Raw genomic sequence first — 20,644 nt, 5'->3', positions numbered from 1 at the left:
AGAAAACATTCTACTTCATTATGTTAAACTAAATGTTGAAAATTTTACAGTAAGATGAAAACCTAAAATCTTGAATTGCAGAAAAACTGTAGCTTACAGAGAAAAACTAATGTCAGATTTGAGTTCAGCATATTCAAATTAGGTAAGAACAAGTGTTTTTGTGGATGCAACAAAAATTTTGTTCCCCAGTGATCAATAAACTAAAAACGATCAATCATCTTACAATGTCCTAATCCAATTAACACTTTTAGGTCTTATTATCTCAGATAAATCTGAGAGTAAATGAGTAAATGATTCTATTGTCTTCCAGTTCTATTACTTTATTTCATTAGTACATCTTAGTATTCTTCATTGATCTTTTTATACACCCCTAAAGTCAATGGTTCCCAAATTCAGTAGCATCAGAAGCCCCTGAAGGTCTTGTTAAGACATAGATTGTTGAGCTTCAGGCCACGAGATTCTAATTCAGTAGGTCTGGAGTGGGGCCCAAAGAACATACATTCCTAACAAGTTCTCGTGTAATGCTGAGACTGCTGGTTGGGGGACTACTTTGAAGTCAATTTGAACCCCTAAATTAATCCGGTTCCCAACTTTTTATCCTTAATGGTACTCTCCTCTCCCTATTCATGTTCCCTGAACAATCATATTCACATTCAAGACTTCAACTGTCACTCATATAGGGTACCAGATTTATTTTAGCAAGTAAGAATCTAAAATACACAATTAAATTTGAATTCTGGATAAAAAAACAAATTTTTAGTATAACTATGTTTCAAATATTCTATATACAACATACTTATATAAAATAATCATAGTTTAGCCTGACCAGGTGGTGGCGCAATGGATAGAGCGTCGGACTGGGATGCAGAAGGACCCAGGTTCGAGACCCCGAGATCGCCAGCTTGAGCTCAGGCTCATCTGGCTTGAGCAAAAAGCTCACCAGCTTGGACCCAAGGTCGCTGGCTCCAGCAAGGGGTTACTTGGTCTGCTGAAGGCCTGCGGTCAAGGGACATATGAGAAAGCAATCAATGAACAACTAAGAAGTTGCAACGCGCAACGAAAAACTAATGATTGATGCTTCTCATCTCTCTCGGTTCCTGTCTGTCTGTCCCTGTCTATCTCTGCCTCTGTAAAAAAAAAAATAAATAAATAAAATAAAATAAAATAATCATTGTTTACTTGACCATCAAATTTAACCAGGCATTCTGTATTTTATCTGGCTACACAACTCATACAGGTAGATCACCCTTTAATTTCTACATACCAAATCCATATGTACAAATGTCCCCCAGTGCAAATTAACACCTGAAGGTTCTACTGGCCGCTTAAACACAACAGATCCCAAACTATACTTCCCCTAGTATCCTGTTCCTAGTCTCTCAATGTTATGGATCATCATTCAACTTATTGAGATCAGAAACTTGTAAGTATTCCTTAACTCTAATACCTCAGAGCCTATCTTTTAAGTTTAATTCTACCTAAATATCTTAAATCTATTCTCTTCCTGCTTTATTACTAAAATAATCACCAGGGCTTGGAGCTGATGGAGGACAACCTTTGTACACAGCTTATCCCCTCCCATGTATACTCAGACCCAGCAGATGCAGCCACGAACTGCAGATCACTTGGTAGTGCCAGACAAGTAGCCCAAGGCTGGTTACAGGCAGCGTCTGACATTGGCCTGCACCAGAGTCCCTTTCAAGTGGACCCACACCAACAAAAGCAATGGTGGGCTTCAGACCACACCAGCGCACTACCCAATTAGTCACACAAATAGCACATACAAAGGGAGATCCTGGCAGGCACCACACCCTGCTGAGGCCAACTCTGCTTCAAAGGGGCAGCCACTACAGTGGCTCATACATTGTGGTTGGGGCAATCCTCATAACCAACCAGCCGGAGGGTTAACCCCACTCACAGAAAGACCAATAGCATTCAAGACAACTACAAGAGGAGAATTCACATAACGCACACAAGAGACATTCCTGGAGCATCAGGAAGACTGCATGCCACTAAGCCCCACAAAACACAACATAAAACCACTATCAAAATTGGAAGACGGCCCTGGCCGGTTGGCTCAGCGGTAGAGCGTCGGCCTAGCGTGCGGAGGACCCGGGTTCGATTCCCGGCCAGGGCACACAGGAGAAGCGCCCATTTGCTTCTCCACCCCTCCGCCGCGCTTTCCTCTCTGTCTCTCTCTTCCCCTCCCGCAGCCAAGGCTCCATTGGAGCAGAGATGGCCCGGGCGCTGGGGATGGCTCTGTGGCCTCTGCCTCAGGCGCTAGAGTGGCTCTGGTCGCAATATGGCGACGCCCAGGATGGGCAGAGCATCGCCCCCTGGTGGGCAGAGCGTCGCCCCTGGTGGGCGTGCCGGGTGGATCCCGGTCGGGCGCATGCGGGAGTCTGTCTGACTGTCTCTCCCCGTTTCCAGCTTCAGAAAAATGAAAAAATGAAAAAAATAAATAAATAAAAAAAATAAAAATAAAAAATTGGAAGACATAGCAGATCTACCTAATACACAGAGATAGATACAAAAAGGCAGACAAAATGGGAAAGCAAAGAAATATCTCCCAGATGAAAGAGTAAGAAAAATTCTCAGAAAAAGAACTAAATGCAACAGAAGGAACCAAGCTACCAGATTCAGAGTTCAAAACAATGGTTCTGCCCTAGCCAGTTAGCTCAGTGGCAGAGCATCGGCCTGGTGTGCAAGAGTCCCGGGTTCGATTTCCAGCCAGGTCACACAGGAGAAGCACCCATCTGCTTCTTCACCCCTCCTCCTCTCCTTCCTCTCTGTCTCTCTCTTCCCCTCCCGCAGCCAAGGCTCCACTGGAGCAAAGTTTGCCTGGGCGCTGAGGATGGCTCTGTGGCCTCTGCCTCAGGCGCTAGAATGGCTCTGATTGCAGCAGAGCGATGCCCCAGATGGGCGCATGTGGGAGTCTGTCTGACTGCCTCTCCGTTTCCAACTTCAGAAAAATACAAAAAAAACCCCAAACAAAAAAACACAATGGTTCTAAGGATACTCAAGGAACTTAGAGGAAGAATGAATGATCTCAGCAAGAACCTAAATGAAAAGATAGTAAACATTAAAAAGGACAAAGAAACCATAAAAAAGAACCAGTCAGAAATAAAGAGTACAATATCTGAAATGAAGAATACACTACAAGGAATTAACAGCAGGTTAGATGAAGCAGAAGACTGAATCAACAATTTAGAGGACAAGATAATAGAAAACACCCTAACAGAGCAACAACAACAACAAAAAAAGAATTTTAAAAGTGAGGAAGATCTAAGGGATCTCTGGGATAACATGAAGCATAACAACATCTGCATCATAGGGCTACCAGAAGAAAAAAAAAAGAGAGGAAAAGGAATCGAGAATCTATTTGAAGAAATAATGACTGGAAACTTTCCTTCCTAACCTGGTCAAGGAAAAAGACACACCTGTCCAGGAAGTCCAGAGTCTCAATCAAAACGAACCCAAACAGACCCACACCAAGACACATCATAATTAAAATGGCCAAGGTTAAAGACAAAGAGAGAATCTTAAGAGCAGCATAAGAAAGACAGCTAGTTACCTACAAGGAAGCTCCCATAAGGCCACAAGGAACTGACATGAAATATTCAAAGTAATGAAAAGCAAGGACCTACAACCAAGACTACTCTACCCAGCAATGCTATCATTTAAAATTGGAGAAATAGCCCTGGCTGGATAGCTCCATTGGTAAGAGCATTGGCCTGAAGCGTAGAGGTTGCCAGTTAAATACCCAGTCAGGGTATGTACAGGAACAGATTGATGTTCTTGTCTCTCTCTCCCCTTTCCTCTCTTGCTGAAATCAATAAATTAAAAAAAAATCTTTAAAATCAGAGAAATAAAGAGCTTCCCAGACAAGAAAAAGCTGAAGGAGTTCAATACCACATAATCAGTATTACACGAAATGTTAAAGGGTCTTAAGAAGAATAAAAAAAAAGGGGAGGGGGACATAGTTATAAAGAAAAAAATGGTGATACATACATATCAGTAATTACTTTAAATGTATACAGATTAAATGCTCCAATAAAAAAACAGAGTAACTGAATGGATAAGAAAACAATACCCATATTCTGTCTACAACAGACTCACCTAAAAATGAAAACACACAGACTTAAAGTAAAATGATGAAAAAAAAAATTTCATGTGGGGCCCTGGCCAGTTGGCTCAGTGGTACAGCATCGGCCTGGCGTGCAGAAGTCCCGGGTTCGATTCCCAGCCAGGGCACACAGGAGAGGCACCCATCTGCTTCTCCACCCCTCCCCTTCTCCTTCCTCTCTGTCTCTCTCTTCCCCTCCCGCAGCCAAGGCTCCATTGGAGCAAAAGATGGCCCGGGTGCTGGGGATGGCTCCTTGGCCTCAACAGAGCAACGCCCCGGATGGGCAGAGCATCGCCCCCTGGTGGGCGTGCCGGGTGGATCCCAGTTGGGCGCATGTGGGAGTCTGTCTGACTGCCTCCCCGTTTCCAGCTTCAGAAAAATACAAAAAAAAAAGAAAAAAAATTTCATGTGAATGGTAATAAAAAAAAATTAGGGTAACAATACTTGTATCAGACAAAATAGACTTAAAAACAAAGGCTATAAGGCCTAACCAGGTGGTAGTGCAGTGGATAGAGCATCAGCCTGGGACACTGAAGACCCAGGTTCGAAACCCTGAAGTTGCCAGCTTGAGCGCATGGTCGCTGGCGAGCATGGGATCATACACATGACTCTATGGTTGCTGGCTTGAGCCCAAAGATCACTGGCTTGAAGCCCAAGGTCAATGGCTTGAGCCCATGGTCACTGGCTTGAGCAAGGGGTCAATGGATCAGCTGTAGACCTGGGTCAAGGAAAATACGAGAGAGCAATCAATGAACAACTAAGATGCTGCAACTATGAGTTGATACTTCTCATCTCTCTCCTTTCCTCTCTGTTCCTGTCTGTCCCTCTTTCTCACTAAAAAAAAAAAAGAATAAAAAAAGAAAAGACTATAATAAGAGACAAAGAACGAAAAAACGACATTACATAATGCTAAAGCAACCAATCTAATAAGAGGATAAAACCCTTGTAAACATTTATACATCTAACATAGAAGAACCTAAATATATAAAGCATATCTTTCTAAATTTTTATCTTTTTTAATTAAAGCAAATCTTGATGGACATAAAAGAAGAGAGTGACAAAAATATAGTCATAGATTTTAAAACCCACTGACATCAATGAATAGATCTTCCAGACAAAAAAATGAAAAAGGAAACAGTAGCCTTAAATGACACACTAGACCAGATTAATTTAATTGGTATTTTCAGAGCATTTCACCCCATAGCAGCAGAATATACGTTCTTTTCAAAAACACAGGAAACATTCTCTAGGATAGACAACATGTTAGAAAACAAAACAAACCTTAGTAAATTCAAGAACACTGAAATCATAGTAAGCATCTTCTCTGACCACAATGTTATGAAACTAGAAATGAATTACAAGAAAAAACTGATCACACCGACACATCAGACCAAATAACATGTTACTAAACAATAAATGGGTTGACAATGAGATCAAGGAAGAAATCAAAAGTTACCTTGAGACAAATGAAAATGAATACACAACACAAAATCTACAGGATACAGCAAAGACAGTCCTAAGAGGGACATTCATAGCAATACAGGCCTACCTCAAGAAGCAAGAAAACTCTCAATCTAACCTTACACCTACGGAACTAGAAAAAGAACAAAAAACAAAGCCTAAAGTGAGTAAAGATCAAAGAAGAAATAAAATCAAGTCTACAACAATTCAAAAAAGAATCAATGAAACCAAGAGCTAGTTCTTAGAAAAGATAACAAGATTGATAAACCTTTTACCAGACTCATGAACACTGAAAAAGATAATTCACTGGAACCAGGCAACAGATTGTCTATGACGTGGGGAGACACAGGATGGGAAAAACAATTCTGGAGTTCAGAACAGGGTCACTAGGAGAAGAGTGGCACAATCCATTCCAAAAAATTCAGGAGGAGGGAAGATTCCCAAGCTCATTTTACAAGGCCAGCATTATCCTAATTCCAAACCAGATAAAGACAATATGAAGAAAGAAAATTACAGGGCAATACCCCTGATGAATATAGATGCAAGAATCCTCAACAAGATATTAGCAAACCGAATTCAGCAATACATTAGAAAGAATGTACACCAGTGGTTTCTTCACACATCAAGTGGTTAACTCTTTCACGGACTGCTATGAAATTTTTGGTGGACTGGCACCAGTCTGCAGACCAGTGGTTGAAAAACACTGTATACCATGATCAAGTGGGATTTATTCTGGTGATTCATGTTGGTACAATATCTGCAACTCAATTAATGTGATACACCACATAAATGAAATGAAGGATAAAAATCATATGATCACATCAATAGATGAAGAAAAAGCATTTGATAAAATCCAGCATCCATTTATGATAAAAACTCTGAGCAGAACAGGATCACTAAAAGTATAACGTTTTGCCTGACCTGTGGTGGCGCAGTGGATAAAGCGTTGACCTGGAAATGCTGAGGTCGCTGGTTCGAAACCCTGGGCTTGCCTGGTCAAGGCACATATGGGAGTTAATGCTTCCAGCTCCTCCCCCCCTTCTCTCTCTCTCTGTCTCTCCCTCTCCTCTCTAAAAATGAATAAATAAATAAAATAAATAAAAATTTTAAAAAAAAGTATAGCATTTTTCCTTTAAGATTAGGAAAAAGACAGGGATGTCTACTTTCACTACTCTTATTAATACAGTTCTGGAAGTCCTAGCCACAGCAATCAGACAAGAAAAAGAAATAATAGGCATCCAATTTGAAAAAAAAATAGTAATTCTGTTATTATTTACAGATGACAAGACCTGTATATAGAAAACCCTAAAGACTCCACCAAAAAACCTACTAGAATTGATAAATTCAGTAAATTAGCTGGATACAAAATTAATACTCATAAATCAGTTGCATTTTTATATATCAATAATGAACTATATCAGAAAAAGAAATTAAGAAAATCCCATTTACAATTGCATCTAAATAAATAAATAAATAAGGTACCTAGGAAAAAATTTAACCAAGAAGGTAAAGGCCTGTACTCAGAAAATTATAAGATATTGAAGAAAAAAATGGAAGAAGATGCAAATAAGTGGAAGTATATACTGAGTTCACGAGTAGAAAAAATTAACATCATTAAAATGTTCATACTACTCAAAGCAATCTATACATTCAACTCAATTCCTATTCAAATACCAATGGCACATTTCACAGAACTAAAATAATCCAAATATTTATATGAAATCACAAAAGACCCTAAATAGCCTTAGCAATCTTGAAAATGAAGAACAAAGCTGAAAGTATCACTCTACATGACTATCAAACTATACTACAAGGCCACAGTAATCAAAACTATTTGGTACTGGCATAAAAACAGACATACAGGTCAACAGAACAGAACAGAAAGCCCAGAAACAAATCCACACCTATATGATCAATTAATATTTGAGAAAGGAGACAAGAACATTCAAAGGGGTAAAGACAGTCTAGTCAATGAATGGTGTTGGGGCCCTGGCCAGTTTGCTCAGTGGTGGAATGTCAGCCCCGGCGTGTGGAAGCCCTGAGTTCGATTCCTGGTCGGGGCACACAGGAGAAGCACCCATCTGCTTCTCCACTATTCCCCCCCTCCTTTCTCTCTCTCTCTCTCTCTCTCTCTTCTCCACCCACAACCAAGACTCTATTGGAGCAGGGTTCGCCCAGGCACTGGGGACGGCTCCCTGGCCTCTGCCTCAGGCGCTGGAGTGGCTCTGGCAGCAGCGGAGCGGCAGCCCAGATTGGCAGAGTGTCACCCTCTGGTGGGCATGCCAGGTGGATCTAGGTCGGGCACATATAGGAGTCTGTCTGACTGCCTCCCAACTTCTAACTTCAGAAAAATAAAAAAAATAAAAATAAAATAAATAAATGGTGTTGGGAAAATTGGATAAAGACATGCAAAAAATGACACTAGACCACCTTCTTATACCATACACAAGAATAAACTAGGCCCTGGCCGGTTGGCTCAGTGGTAGAACATCAGCCTGGCGTGCGGGAGTCCCAGGTTCGATTCCCGGCCAGGGCACATAGGAGAAGCGCCCATCTGCTTCTCCACCCCTCCCCTCTCCTTCCTCTCTGTCTCTCTCTTCACCCGCCACAGCCAAGGCTCCATTGGAGCAGTTTGCCCAGGCGCTGAGGAAGGCTCTGTGGCCTCTGCCTCAGGCACTAGAATGGCTCTGATTGTGGCAGAGCGAAGCCCCAAGATGGGCAGAGCACCGCCCCCTGGTGGGCGTGCCGGGTGGATCCCAGTCGGGCGCATGCGGGAGTCTGTCTGACTGTCTCTCCCTGTTTCCAACTTCAGAAAAGGAAAAAAAAAAAAAAAAAAGAATAAACTAAGCCTGACTAGGGGGTGGTGCAGTGGATAGAATATTGGACTAGGACGCGGAGGACCCAGGTTCAAAACCCCAAGGTCACCAGCTTGAGCTCGGGCTCATCTGGTTTGAGCAAGACTCACCAGCTTGAGCCCAACGTCGCTGGCTCGAGCAAGGGGTCATTCTGCTGTAGCTCCTCCGTCAAAGCACATATGAAAAAGCAATCAATGAACTACTAAGGTGCTGCAACAAAGAATTAATGCTTCTCATCTCTCTCCCTTCCTGTCTGTCTGTCCCTATCGGTTCCTCTCTCTGTCTCTATTTGTCTCTGTCACCAAAAAAAAAAAAAAAAAAGATTAAACTCCAAATAAATGAATGATTTAAATATAAGATTCAAAACCATAAAACTCCTAGAAAAAAACATAGGCAATAAAATCTTGGACATTTATCTCAGCAATATTTTTCTGATATATCTCTTGGGGAAAGGGAAACAAAAAAATAAATGAGACTATATCAAACTAAAAAATTTTTGCACAGCAAAGGAAACCATCAACAAAACAAAAAACAACCTACTGAATGAAAGAGGATGGTTGCCAATGATATAGTTAATAAGGAGTTAAAATCCAAAATTTATAAAGAACTCAGACAATTTAACACCAAAAATACAAATAACTCATTTAAAAAGTGGGCAGAAGACAAGGCTCCATTGGAGCAAAGTTGGCCCAGGTGCTGAGGATGGCTCCATGGCCTCTGCCTCAGGCACTGGAATGGCTCCGGATGCAATGGAGCAACGCTCCAGATGGGCATCATCCTCCAGTAGGCTTTCCAGGTGGATCACGGTTGGGAGCATGCAGAATTTTGTCTCTCTGCCTCCCCCGCTTCTCACTTCAGAAAAATACAAATAAATAAATAAATAAACAAATGAAAAGTGGTCAGAAGACCGGAACAGGCACTTTTCCAACGAAGTCGAATGCCAATAAACATATGACAAGTCACTCACCATCACTATCATCAGAGAAATGCAAATCAAAACCACAATGAGTTTGACCAGGTGGTGGCGCAGTAGAAAGAGTGTCAGACTGGGATGCGGAGGACCCAGGTTCGAGACCCCAAGGTCGCCAGCTTGAGTGCAGGCTCATCTGGCTTGAGCAAAAAAAAAAAGAAAAGCTCACCAGCTTGGACCCAAGGTCGCTGGCTCTAGCAAGGGTTACTCAGTCTGCTGAAGGCCCGCGGTCAAGGCACATATGAGAAAGCAATCAATGAACAACTAAGGTGTCTCAATGAAAAACTGATAATTGATGCTTCTCATCTCTCCATTCCTGTCTGTCTGTCCCTATTTATCCCTCTCTCTGACTCTCTCTGTTCCTGTAAAAAAAAAAAAAAAAAAAAACCAGAATGATACCACGTCACACATACGAAATCAAGAAACAGTAAGAGTTGGTGAGGATGTGTGCACACTGGGAATGCACACTGGTGAACCACTATGGAAAAGTGTAGAGGTTCCTCAAAAATTAAAAATAAAAAAATTTTAAAAATTAAAAATAAAATAAATAAAAATTAAAAAATTATAAATAGAACTGCCTTATGACCCAGCAATTCCACTTTTGGACATTTATCTGAACATACCCGAAACACTAATTCAGAAGAAATATACACACCCCTATGTTCATTGCATTATTTACAAGACCCAAGATACAGAACCAACCCAAGTGCCCATAAATATATGAGTAGATATAAAAGCTGTAGTACATAAAAACAATAGAATACTACTCAGCCATAAAAGAATAATGAAATCTTACCTTTTACTACAGCATGGACATAGAGGGTATCATGCTAAGTGAAATAAATCAGTCAGAGAAAGACAAATAATATATGATCTCACTGATATGTGGTATCTAACGAACAAAATAAACCAGGGGTAGTCAACCTTTTTATGCCTACCACCCACTTTTGTATCTCTGTTAGTTGTAAAATTTTCTAACCACCCACCGGTTCCACAGTAATGGTGATTTATAAAGTAGGGAAGTAACTTTACTTTATAAAATTTATAAAGCAGAGTTACAGCAAGTTAAAGCATATCATAATAATTACTTACCAAGTACTTTATGTCAGATTTTTGCTAAGTTTGGCAGAATAAATCTGTATAAAACAACTTACTATAGTTAAATCTATCTTTTTATTTATACTTTGGTTGCTCCGCTACCACCCACCATGAAAGCTGGAATGCCCACTAGTGGGCGGTAAGGACCAGGTTGAAATAAACAAAATAAACACTGAAATAAACAAACAAACAGAAACAGACTCACAGAACAAATTGACAGTTGTGAGGGGCATTGGGAGGACTGTGTAAAAAAACTGAAGGGATTAATAAGGACAAATTGGTAGCTACAGAATAGCTGTGGGAACGTAGATTACAGCATAGGAAATATAGTCAAAATAATATCCTGATGGCTGGCTCAGTGGTAGAGCGTCGGCCTGGCGTGCAGAGTCCTGGGTTCAATTCCCAGCCAGGACACATAGGAGAAGAACCCATCTGCTTCTCCACCCCTCCCCCTCTCCTTCCTCTCTGTCTCTCTCTTCCCCTCCCGCAGCCAAGGCTCCATTGGAGCAAGGTTGGCCCGGGCGCTGAGGATGGTTCCATGGCCTCTGCCTCGGGTGCTGGAATGGCCCTGGTTGCAACAGAGCAACGCCCCACATGGGCAGAGCATCACCCCCTGGTGGGCATGCCGGGTATATCCCGGTCGGGCGCATGTGGGAGTCTGTCTGACTGCCTCCCCATTTCCAACTTCAGAAAAATACAAAAAAAATAATAAAATAAAATAATAATATCGTGATAAACATGCATTGGGCCAGGTGGGTACTTGAAGCAGCAGGGATGGAGGACCACTCTATAAAGTACATGATTTTCTAACCACTTTGCTGAAACTAAAACAGAATAATATTGAATGTAAACTATAATTGGAAAACGTTTTTTAAAGCTATTGAACTCAACCACTAAACATACCACATTCTCTGAATTCTTTGTAATTTGACACATGCGGTTTTCTCTGCCTGAAAGTCTGCAATAACACAAATGCTACCTTACTCGTGAAGCCTTCCTCTCCTTGTCAGACTTAAGGGTTCCTTCCCCTATGCTCCCATGGTACCTTGAACAATTTTTTATTACAGTAATTACATAATACTGTGATTCTGTTATCTATACAGAGGTAGCACAAAGCAACAGAAAGAATACATATTCGAAGCCAGTCAAAACTAAGTTCCTATTCTAGCTCTGATGCTTCCTTTGAGCTTGGCAAGTTACTTAACCTCTCCTTGGCTGAGTTTCCTCATTTGTAAAATTGGGTAAGGTTACTTCCATCATGTTTAAATGAGAATGCATAAAATATGGTAGCATAGCTTCTGATGAGATAGTCACCCAACAAATAGTTACCTCTTCCTTGCACTATCTATTCCCTTGAGAATAGAAGCCCTATCCTTTCATCTTTGAAGAATTTCTGAAAACAAAGTAACACAACTTAGCCTCTGGTATCCAGGTTAAGGGTCTGGGCTCTTAATCTGACTCTTGGGTTCAAATCCTGGCTCTACTGCTTGACTAGGTGGTGGGGCAGTGGACAGTGTTGATTTGGGACGCAGAGGACCCAGGTTCAAAATTCTGAAGTCATCACCTTGAGTGTGGGTGGGATCAGAGAAATGACCCCATGGTCACTGGCTTGAAGCCCAAGGTCCCTAGCTTAAGCAAGGGGTCACTGGCTCTGCTGGAGCCCCATCAAGGCACGTATGAGAAAGTAATCAATGAATAACTCAGGAGCCACAACGGAGAACTGATGCTTCTCATCTCCCCATCTCTATCCCTTCCTGTCACTCTCTCAATAAAAAAAAAAAAAAAAATTCCTAGCTCAACCATTTACTAGTTGTGTGACCTTTAACAAGTTATTTAGAATCTGTACAAAAGCTTCCTCCTGTGTAATGACAGTAAAAGTACTTAACTCTTAGGGTTGTTATAGCATCACATGGATTAAGATATGTATACTGCCTGACCTGTGGTGGCGCAGTGGATAAAGCATCGACCTGGAAATGCTGAGGTCGCCGGTTCGAAACCCTGGGCTTGCCTGGTCAAAGCACATATGGGAGTTGATGCTTCCAGCTCCTCCCCGCCTTCTCTCTCTCTGTCTCTCCTCTCTCTCTCTGTCTCTGTCTCTCCCTATCCTCTCTAAAATGAAAAAAAAAGAAAAAAGAAAAAAGAAATGTATACTGCTGCCTGACCAGGCGGTGGCGCAGTGGATAGAGCATCGGACTGGGATGCGGAGGACCCTGGTTCGAGACCTCGAGGTCGCCAGCGCAAAGCTCACCAGCTTGAGCCTAAGGTCGCTGGCTCAAGCAAGGGGTTAGTCGGTCTGCTATAGCCCACAGTCAAGGCACATATGAGAAAGCAATCAATGAACAACTAAGGTGTCGCAACGAAAAACTAATGATTGATGCTTCTCATCTCTCTCCGTTTGTCTGTCTGTCCCTATCTATCCCTCTGTTAAAAAAAAAAAAAGATATGTATACTGCTTACAATGTTCAACACATAGTATGGATTATAGTAAGCAGGAATAAAAACTCACTGAACAAATGAATGAGAGCTCAACCATAACTAATATTCAACAGACTCTTAGTATACAGAAAATAAACATTTTTTTTGTCTCCTATTTTCCAATGTTCAAATGCAAAATAGAAAACAGCACACACTATTCAGCTGGCTTTTCTATCATACTGTCAATACTGTTCAAACTGTCAATCATAAAAAATTACAGCCTATCTACACTGAATGACATTAATCTAAACCAAAGAGAACTGAGTAGGTCCTTATCCACTTAAATTTACAATGTACACTACTAGTAGGATTTTTGTTATTGTAATTTTTATATTTGGAAAGATCACTCAATTAACTTGTAGTACAATATTTATTACCTTTATACACTATAGACAAGGTACAATGAAAGAAATGTATCTTGAATTTTTAAAAACTGGCTTGTATCCAGCTTTCCCATAGGACCTTGGTGAAGTCACTTGTTCCTTCAGGCTGTTTCCTCATCTGGGAAACAGAGGCTCTTTTATTCCAATCACTAAGCATGTACTTGCGCCTATTACTGTGCTGGGAAATGAGGATTTAGGTCAAATAAGACCAGACTCTGCATAAAAACAAAATTAATTGACCTGCAGATGCCATAATAAAAGTAAAAGCAGCCTGACCTGTGGTGGCGTAGTGGATAAAGCGTCAACCTGGAAACACTGAGGTTGCTGGTTCAAAACCCTGGGCTTGCCTGGTCAAGGCACATATGGGAGTTGATGCTTCCTGCTCCTCCCCCCTTCTCTCTCTCTCTCCTCTCTATAATGAATACATAAAATCTTAAAAAAAAAAAAAAGTAAAAGCAGCTTGACCAGGTGGTAGCACAGTGGATAGAGCGCTGACCCAGGACGTGAGGACCCACGTTTGAAACTCCGAAGTGGCTGGCTTGAGCACGGGCTCACCAGCCTGAGCATGCAGTCTCCAGCTTGAGAGTGGGATCACAGATCATAGACATGACCCCATGGTTGCTGGCTTGAGCCCAAAGGTTGCTAGCTTGAAACCCAAAGTTGCTGGCTTGAGCAAGGGGTCACTGGCTCAGCTGGAGCCCCCCAATCAAAGCCCATATGAGAAACAATCAATAAACAACTAAGGAAACACAGCTATAAGTTGATGCTTCTTAGCTCTCCCTTCCTATATGTGTTTCCCCCTCCAAAAAAAGTAAAAGCACTATGCAATAGAAAAAGAAGGATGATTAATTTCACCCCTGAATGACAGAGTATTTCTTAAAAGAGGAGAAATTTTTTACCAGGCTACCTAGTTTGAGATACTGCCAGCAGAAGAAATGAAATGTGCAAAGTCAAGGAAACAAAACTCAATAGAATATACTTTTGAGTGAAATGCAAACAGTTTGTAGGGGCATAGATTAGAAAAGTGGGAAGGAGGACTGATGATACTCAAGAGGGAAACAAAGGCCAAAACATGAATACTTTGGACAACACACTAAAAAGTTTACGCTTTATCACACATGAGAAGACAGGGTCTTTAAAGGGACTAATGTCATCAGATCTATAGAGTACAATGTCATCACTATACAATATTTTGATTGTGACTGAAGGAAAGTGGATGAGTAGGTAATTATTATAAGAGTCCAAATGAGAAATAATGAAATAGGGAGAAAAAGGAAAAGACGGAATCAAAAAATGCAAGGTAGAATCCATAAACCCTGACAAGAAAACGCTTCCTTTTGGCAGAAGAGGAAGAATTTACCATCTGGAGGAAAAATAGGTGTTATAGTTGACATCATCCCCCACCCCACATCCTGTAGTCCACGGGTAGTCAACCTTTTTATACCTACCGCCCATTTTTGTATCTCTGTTAGTAGTAAAATTTTCTAACCACCCACCGGTTCCACAGTAACGGTGATTTATAAAGTAGGGAAGTAACTTTACTTTATAAAATTTATAAAGGAGAGTTACAGCAAGTTAACGCATATAATTACTCACCAAGTACTTTATGTTGGATTTTCACTGTTTGGCAGAATAAATCTTTATAAAACAACTTATTATAGTTCAATCTATCTTTTTATTTATACTTTGGTTGCTCCCCTACCGCCCACCATGAAAACTGGAACGCCCTCTAGTGGGCGGTAGGGACCAGGTTGACTAACTACCACTGCTATAGACACTACCTCAGAACTTGTCTCAGCACAGCACTCTAGGAAGGCATGAAATTGATGAGTGAGACAAAAATCTCATTTGCATGCTTGTCCTGGAATGGTACGTTGAGAAGGTGTGGAAAATAAAATATTATCCTTATTCTTTATTATTTATATTACTTATATTTGTAATACTGCTTTTGTTTATGAAATAAAGCTAATAACTACAAAGTATAAAAGTAAAAGAGCCCTGGCCGGTTGGCTCAGCGGTAGAGCGTTGGCCTAGCGTGTGGAGGACCCGGGTTCGATTCCCGGCCAGGGCACACAGGAGAAGCGCCCATTTGCTTCTCCACCCCTCCGCTGCGCTTTCCTCTCTGTCTCTCTCTTCCCCTCCCGCAGCCAAGGCTCCATTGGAGCAAAAGATGGCCCGGGCGCTGGGGATGGCTCTGTGGCCTCTGCCTCAGGCGCTAGAGTGGCTCTGGTCGCAACATGGCGACGCCCAGGATGGGCAGATTATCGCCCCCTGGTGGGCAGAGCATCGCCCCATGGTGAGTGTGCTGGGTGGATCCCGGTCGGGCGCATGCGGGAGTCTGTCTGACTGTCTCTCCCCGTTTCCAGCTTCAGAAAAATGAAAAAAAAAAAAAAAAGTAAAAGAACTGTCCAAAAAGAAAAAATAATGTTCTTGCCAAAGCAACTACCTAGTCTTCCGACACTGACTTCCACAAATTTCCAATCTGGGTCCCCAAAGGGTAGCCAGGTGCTCTTTCCCAGCATACCGGTATTTATCCTACTCTCCCACTCAAAACCCTACAATGTCTTCCCACTGCTCTCAGGATGAAGACCAAAATTCCTAACAAGGTCCTGCATAATCTGGCCTCAAACTACCTGCACAGCCTCATTCTAGAAGAAATATAGCAGAGGTCCTGAAGTCTACCTGAATTTGAATCTAGTCTTTGCCAGTTATGACCTGTGGTCTGTGGTAAACTGCCTGACTTCTTTGTACTTTGGTTCCCTCATTTGTAAAATGGAAATAAAATAATTGTGAGAATGGTAGCTAATACAGTCTTTACATATAAGAATAATAATATATAGTTAACATGCTACTATAACCCAACATAGACTACACATTGACATATTCATTCCATCTATTAATACTGTTAGGATCATGATCATCACCATCACCACCACCACCACTTTCATACCTTTCTGTTCCAGGCCTACTGGTCTTGTAATTTTTCATAAGAACCATGCAACTTTCCAACTTAGAGCTTTTCTATATGCAGATCCCTCTGTCTGAATACTCTCCATGCTTTTCCCTAGTCTATTCGTTCTCCATAACTCAGCTCACAAATTCTTCCCTCGGGGAAGCCTTTCCTAGTCAGCCTATGCCCCCAACCAAAACTAGGTCGTATTCCCCATTTTATGCTTTTCTTCCAGAGCACTTGTCAGTATATCATATATATTACTAACCTATAAGTACTAAAAGAGAAGGGAATAAGGTGACTTTGGTCACTTCCTGGATCCCCTAGCATAGAGTAGACCACAATACTTAAGAGAATAAAAGGAAAGTACTGTCAGATACAAGAAATTAAAAAAAAAAAAATACCAAGCATGGAAAAACAACACAAACTACTTTCATTTTACAAAACAAAATTTCATATAGTTATCTAGATCTTTTTTCTCTTTTTTAAGTTGTATTTAAAAAAATTTTTTTTAATGTTTACTTTATTGGTTTTAGAGAGAGGAAAGGAGAGAGCGAGCGAGCGAGAGAGACAGGAACATCGATCTGTTCCTGTATGTGCCCTGACCAGGGATCCAACCAGCAACCTCTGTGCTTCTGCATGATACTCTATTCAACTGAACCGTCCTGCAGGGTCCAAGATTTTTTTCATTCAAAGAGCAAAAACTGATTTACTCATCTAGTGGTGGGGGGGGGGGGTCAGCTTGGGCTGTTTTAACTTAAAAGGTAGAAATTGCCTAACTAAAAATTTAAATTCACCAGAAAAAAAAGGAATAAAAAAAATTTAAGTAAAATGAAATGCTTACTTGAGCATTGTCAGGTTCTTCTTTAATTTCATCCAGAAGCCCCTGCTGTGGTGCCATTGCTTTGCCACATTCTCCATCCAAAGGTTCTTTCATTCTAATTTCTTATGTAAAGGAATTCCCCAGTCTAAACTAATAGATTTCTTCTTGGTAATGGATAGCTGGGCTCCTAAAACACAACATAAAGGATTGGTACTCGAGTTTATTCTTTTTTTTCTTCTTCATGTTTACCTATATTAAAAGTTTTGTGTTGAGCACAAGGCTTTAGGGTTGAGCATTTGAAAAAGAACTTTCCTGGGACCATGACCAACTCTATTCTCCTTTCTTCCTGCACTCTGCTCCTTTAGTAGCCACCTTCACATAAGAAAAGCCTTCTGGCAATAGCTCCCCCTTCCCTATTATCTTTGAAGATGAGCACTCTGGTCTTTTATATTTTGAAAGTTACAGAGGGAATTAGATCTTCGGGCCAGGACATAGGAGGAAGCTACCAAGACCTTAGAGGAAAAGCCTCAGAAATACAGTTTCTGACTCTATGAGAATGAGTACTTGGAGACACACCGCAGCTTTATTTCTCAAAGTGGGGCACATGGAGCTCCCCACCCCCTCCTCTAACTAGGCCTCCATAAGGGCCCCATTTCTCGGCCTAAGATGCCATCACAAGTGAACAATAGCTACTTCTTACTTAATGGGGGCCGACCACCTTCAAGGTCTCTATGGGAGCGATGCCCAGGAATGAGACCCTCTGAGCCCTGATTCACCTTCGTCTTCCTGTAAACAAGAAATCCTATTAGTCTTCAGTAGACTTCCCTTCCCCTAAGAGTAAATGTACTAAATAGGACATTATAAACCTGAAGCAAAAAGGTGGCTCCACAAAGTTGTCTTTACTCAGGTAGTCAAGCCAGGCTCGGTAGGGGGTACTGGTTTAAAAGCCTGTGCTGAAAAGAGATGGTTCACTTGCCACAATTATAAAAAATGATGAACGTTCATCTCTCCTTCGAGCATCGTATTCACTCCTAAATTCTCGTCCCCACCAATAATTCCCAAGCGCGTCACCGAGTACAAACTCTGCAACGTCGAAACGGTCAGAGAAAACACAACCCGCAGAAGTCCGTCACTCCCTGCGGTGAACCTCGCACCCCAGGAACCGCGCAGTCCGCCCGGGACCGCCCCCACCCGGTTCCCGCCCCGTCACGTGCTATGACCCCGCCCCGCGCGGCCCCTCCCTCAGCCATCGGACGCGCTTACTTTCTGGTCACCTCTCTACTACCGGGGAGCACCAGCCAAAGGAGTAATAGGATCCAAGGACATGTGCCGGCACGAGAATTATTTTTTCTCACCGGAATTCTGCGTGATCCATCGCAGTTACACCCGAACAACCGCGCGTGCGCCACCCTGGTCTCCGCCCCCCCTCTCCCGTCATGCTCCACTTCTGAGCTGAGTGCATCTTCCCAGCATGCCTCTTTCCTCAGTATGGTTGACTTCTTAAAGAGACCGAGACCCAATTGTGGAAAAGTAAAGAAATTTGAAGGAGAATGTTAGAGGTGTTAGATGTCGCACTAAGTGCTCTGCACCATTCTTTATTGCTCCTTTCCAGAAAGGGCCTGCTAAATAATAGCTAATATGTACTAAACCAAAAGCTTGCTAAGCACTTGACATGCCTCATTCCACTTAGTCCTCGCCACAAGCTCAAGAGTTACAAACTTTATCTGAGAGGTGTAAATTAAGAGATTAATTACATTGCTCAAAGTCAAGATTTGGTATTTTTTCACCTGATCAGGCGGTGGTGCAGTGGATAGAGCGTTGGACTGGGATGTGAAGGACTCAGGTTCGAGACCCTGAGGTCGCCACCTTGAGCATAGGCTCATCTGGTTCAAGCAAAGCTCACCAGCTTGAGCCCCCAAGATCCATTGCTGGCTTGAGCAAGGGGTCACTCCGTCTGCTGCAATCCCCCCCCCCCCCCCAGTTAAGGCCCATCTGAGAAATCAATCAATGAACAACTAAGGAGTCACAGGGAAGAATTGATGCTTCTCATCTCTCTCCCTTCCTGTCTGACTCTGTCTGCCACAAAAAATAAATAAAATTTAAAAAAGATTTGAAATTTTTTTATTCAATATTGTTTCAGAGATACATCTATGATTTGTGAGACTGTTTATTCATTTTGACGGCTGTATTGTATTCCATTTTATGAATACGTTACAATTTAACCAAGCACTACTGATGGACATTTGATTTATTTTTTTTTTAATTTTTGGCTATTAGGAATAATGCTGCTGTGTATATTCCTGTATTTCGTGGCACATTTGCTAAGTTTATACTTAACAGTGATATTGCTCGTTATATATTTGTAAAACTTAATTGGATAATATCAATTTTAGAAAATAGTGATCTCTGTCTGCACTCCACAGCCATGTATGAGAGTTCCAGTTGCCTCCCATCCTTGCTAATAATTACTACTGTACATCTTTTTAATTTTAACAATCTGGTGGGTATCTAATGGTATTTCATTGTAGTTTTAATTTGGAGTTCCCAGATTACAAATGAGTTTGAGTCCATTTTTATGCTTTTAAATATCTGGATATCCTCTTGTAAGATGTGCCTATTTAAGCCTCTTACCCATTTTTGCACTGGATTGTCTGCCATTTTCTTATGGATATGTATTCTGGTCATGAGTCCTTTGTTGAATATACATATGTATTACAGTTTTCTTCTCCCACTCAGTGGGCAGCCTTTCCACTTTATTATTGGTGTCTTTTGTTCTTTTTTGTTGTTTTTGTTTACTTTTTTTGTTTTATTGATGTGTTTGATGAACATAAAAGACCTTTATGCTTAGTGCTTCCTCTGTGTCCTATTAATGTTTTCCTACCAAATGTCTTTATAAATTTGGAAACTGTTGTTACTTTGTCTTTCTTATTTATTTATACAATTCACCTAAAGTTGACTTTTGTGTATGGTGTGAGGTTAGTCAAATTTCATTTTTTCAATGTGAATGTTAAACTGATTAAGTGAAATTTTTGAAAAGTCTGGCCTTTCCCCAATGCTCTATATTGTCACCTTTGCATATACAAGGTAGGGCAAAAGTAGGTTTACAGTTGTGAGTACATGAAACACAGTTTATTCTTGTATTGTTATTTATTATTGTAGTATTTTCCATATGAACAACTGTGAACTTACTTTTACCCAACCCTGTATAAGTTGTTTATAAAAGTGGGTTTGTCTCAGGACTCTGTAATCCAGCGGTTCTCAACCTGTGGGTCGTGACCCACAGGTTGAGAACCGCTGCTGTAATCTATTCCTTTTGTATCAATTTGTGGAAATACCACACTGTCTTAATTTCTGTGACAACTTTATAATAAATCTCGGAAGGAAAAGTTTTCCTTCCCGTTATGTTCTTCAGGATTCTCTTAGCTTTTCTTGGCCCTTTGCATATTCATATGAATTTTAGAATCAGTTTGCCAAATGGGACAAAATCTTTTTTATACACTTAG

General features: G+C 41.2%; 1 protein-coding gene across 9 annotated transcripts in view; it reads right to left on the bottom strand.

Annotated features, from left to right (window-relative positions):
• ZMYM6 (zinc finger MYM-type containing 6) overlaps positions 1-18,551 on the bottom strand; it is a 72,040-nt gene extending 53,489 nt beyond the window's left edge. For 3 of the 9 annotated variants that reach the window (XM_066269682.1, XM_066269688.1, XM_066269691.1), the window contains exons 1-2: positions 18,118-18,302; positions 17,163-17,328 (exon numbers count right to left, since the gene is read on the bottom strand). In XM_066269682.1, the coding sequence (XP_066125779.1) occupies positions 17,163-17,255 (93 nt within the window). In that variant the 5' untranslated portion in view covers positions 17,256-17,328; positions 18,118-18,302. Of the gene's footprint in view, positions 1-9,409; positions 9,553-17,162; positions 17,329-18,007; positions 18,092-18,117; positions 18,328-18,404 lie in introns of those variants that run through there. The other 6 variants (XM_066269689.1, XM_066269684.1, XM_066269685.1 and 3 more) reach the window with 6 other exon arrangements.
• Positions 18,552-20,644: the final 2,093 nt, after the last annotated feature.

Source organism: Saccopteryx bilineata, chromosome 3 (genome assembly GCF_036850765.1).
Source record: "Saccopteryx bilineata isolate mSacBil1 chromosome 3, mSacBil1_pri_phased_curated, whole genome shotgun sequence".
Taxonomy (NCBI): domain Eukaryota; kingdom Metazoa; phylum Chordata; class Mammalia; order Chiroptera; family Emballonuridae; genus Saccopteryx; species Saccopteryx bilineata.
The sequence above is the reverse complement of the archived record's forward strand: the minus strand, read 5'-3'. Positions and strand labels throughout refer to the sequence as shown.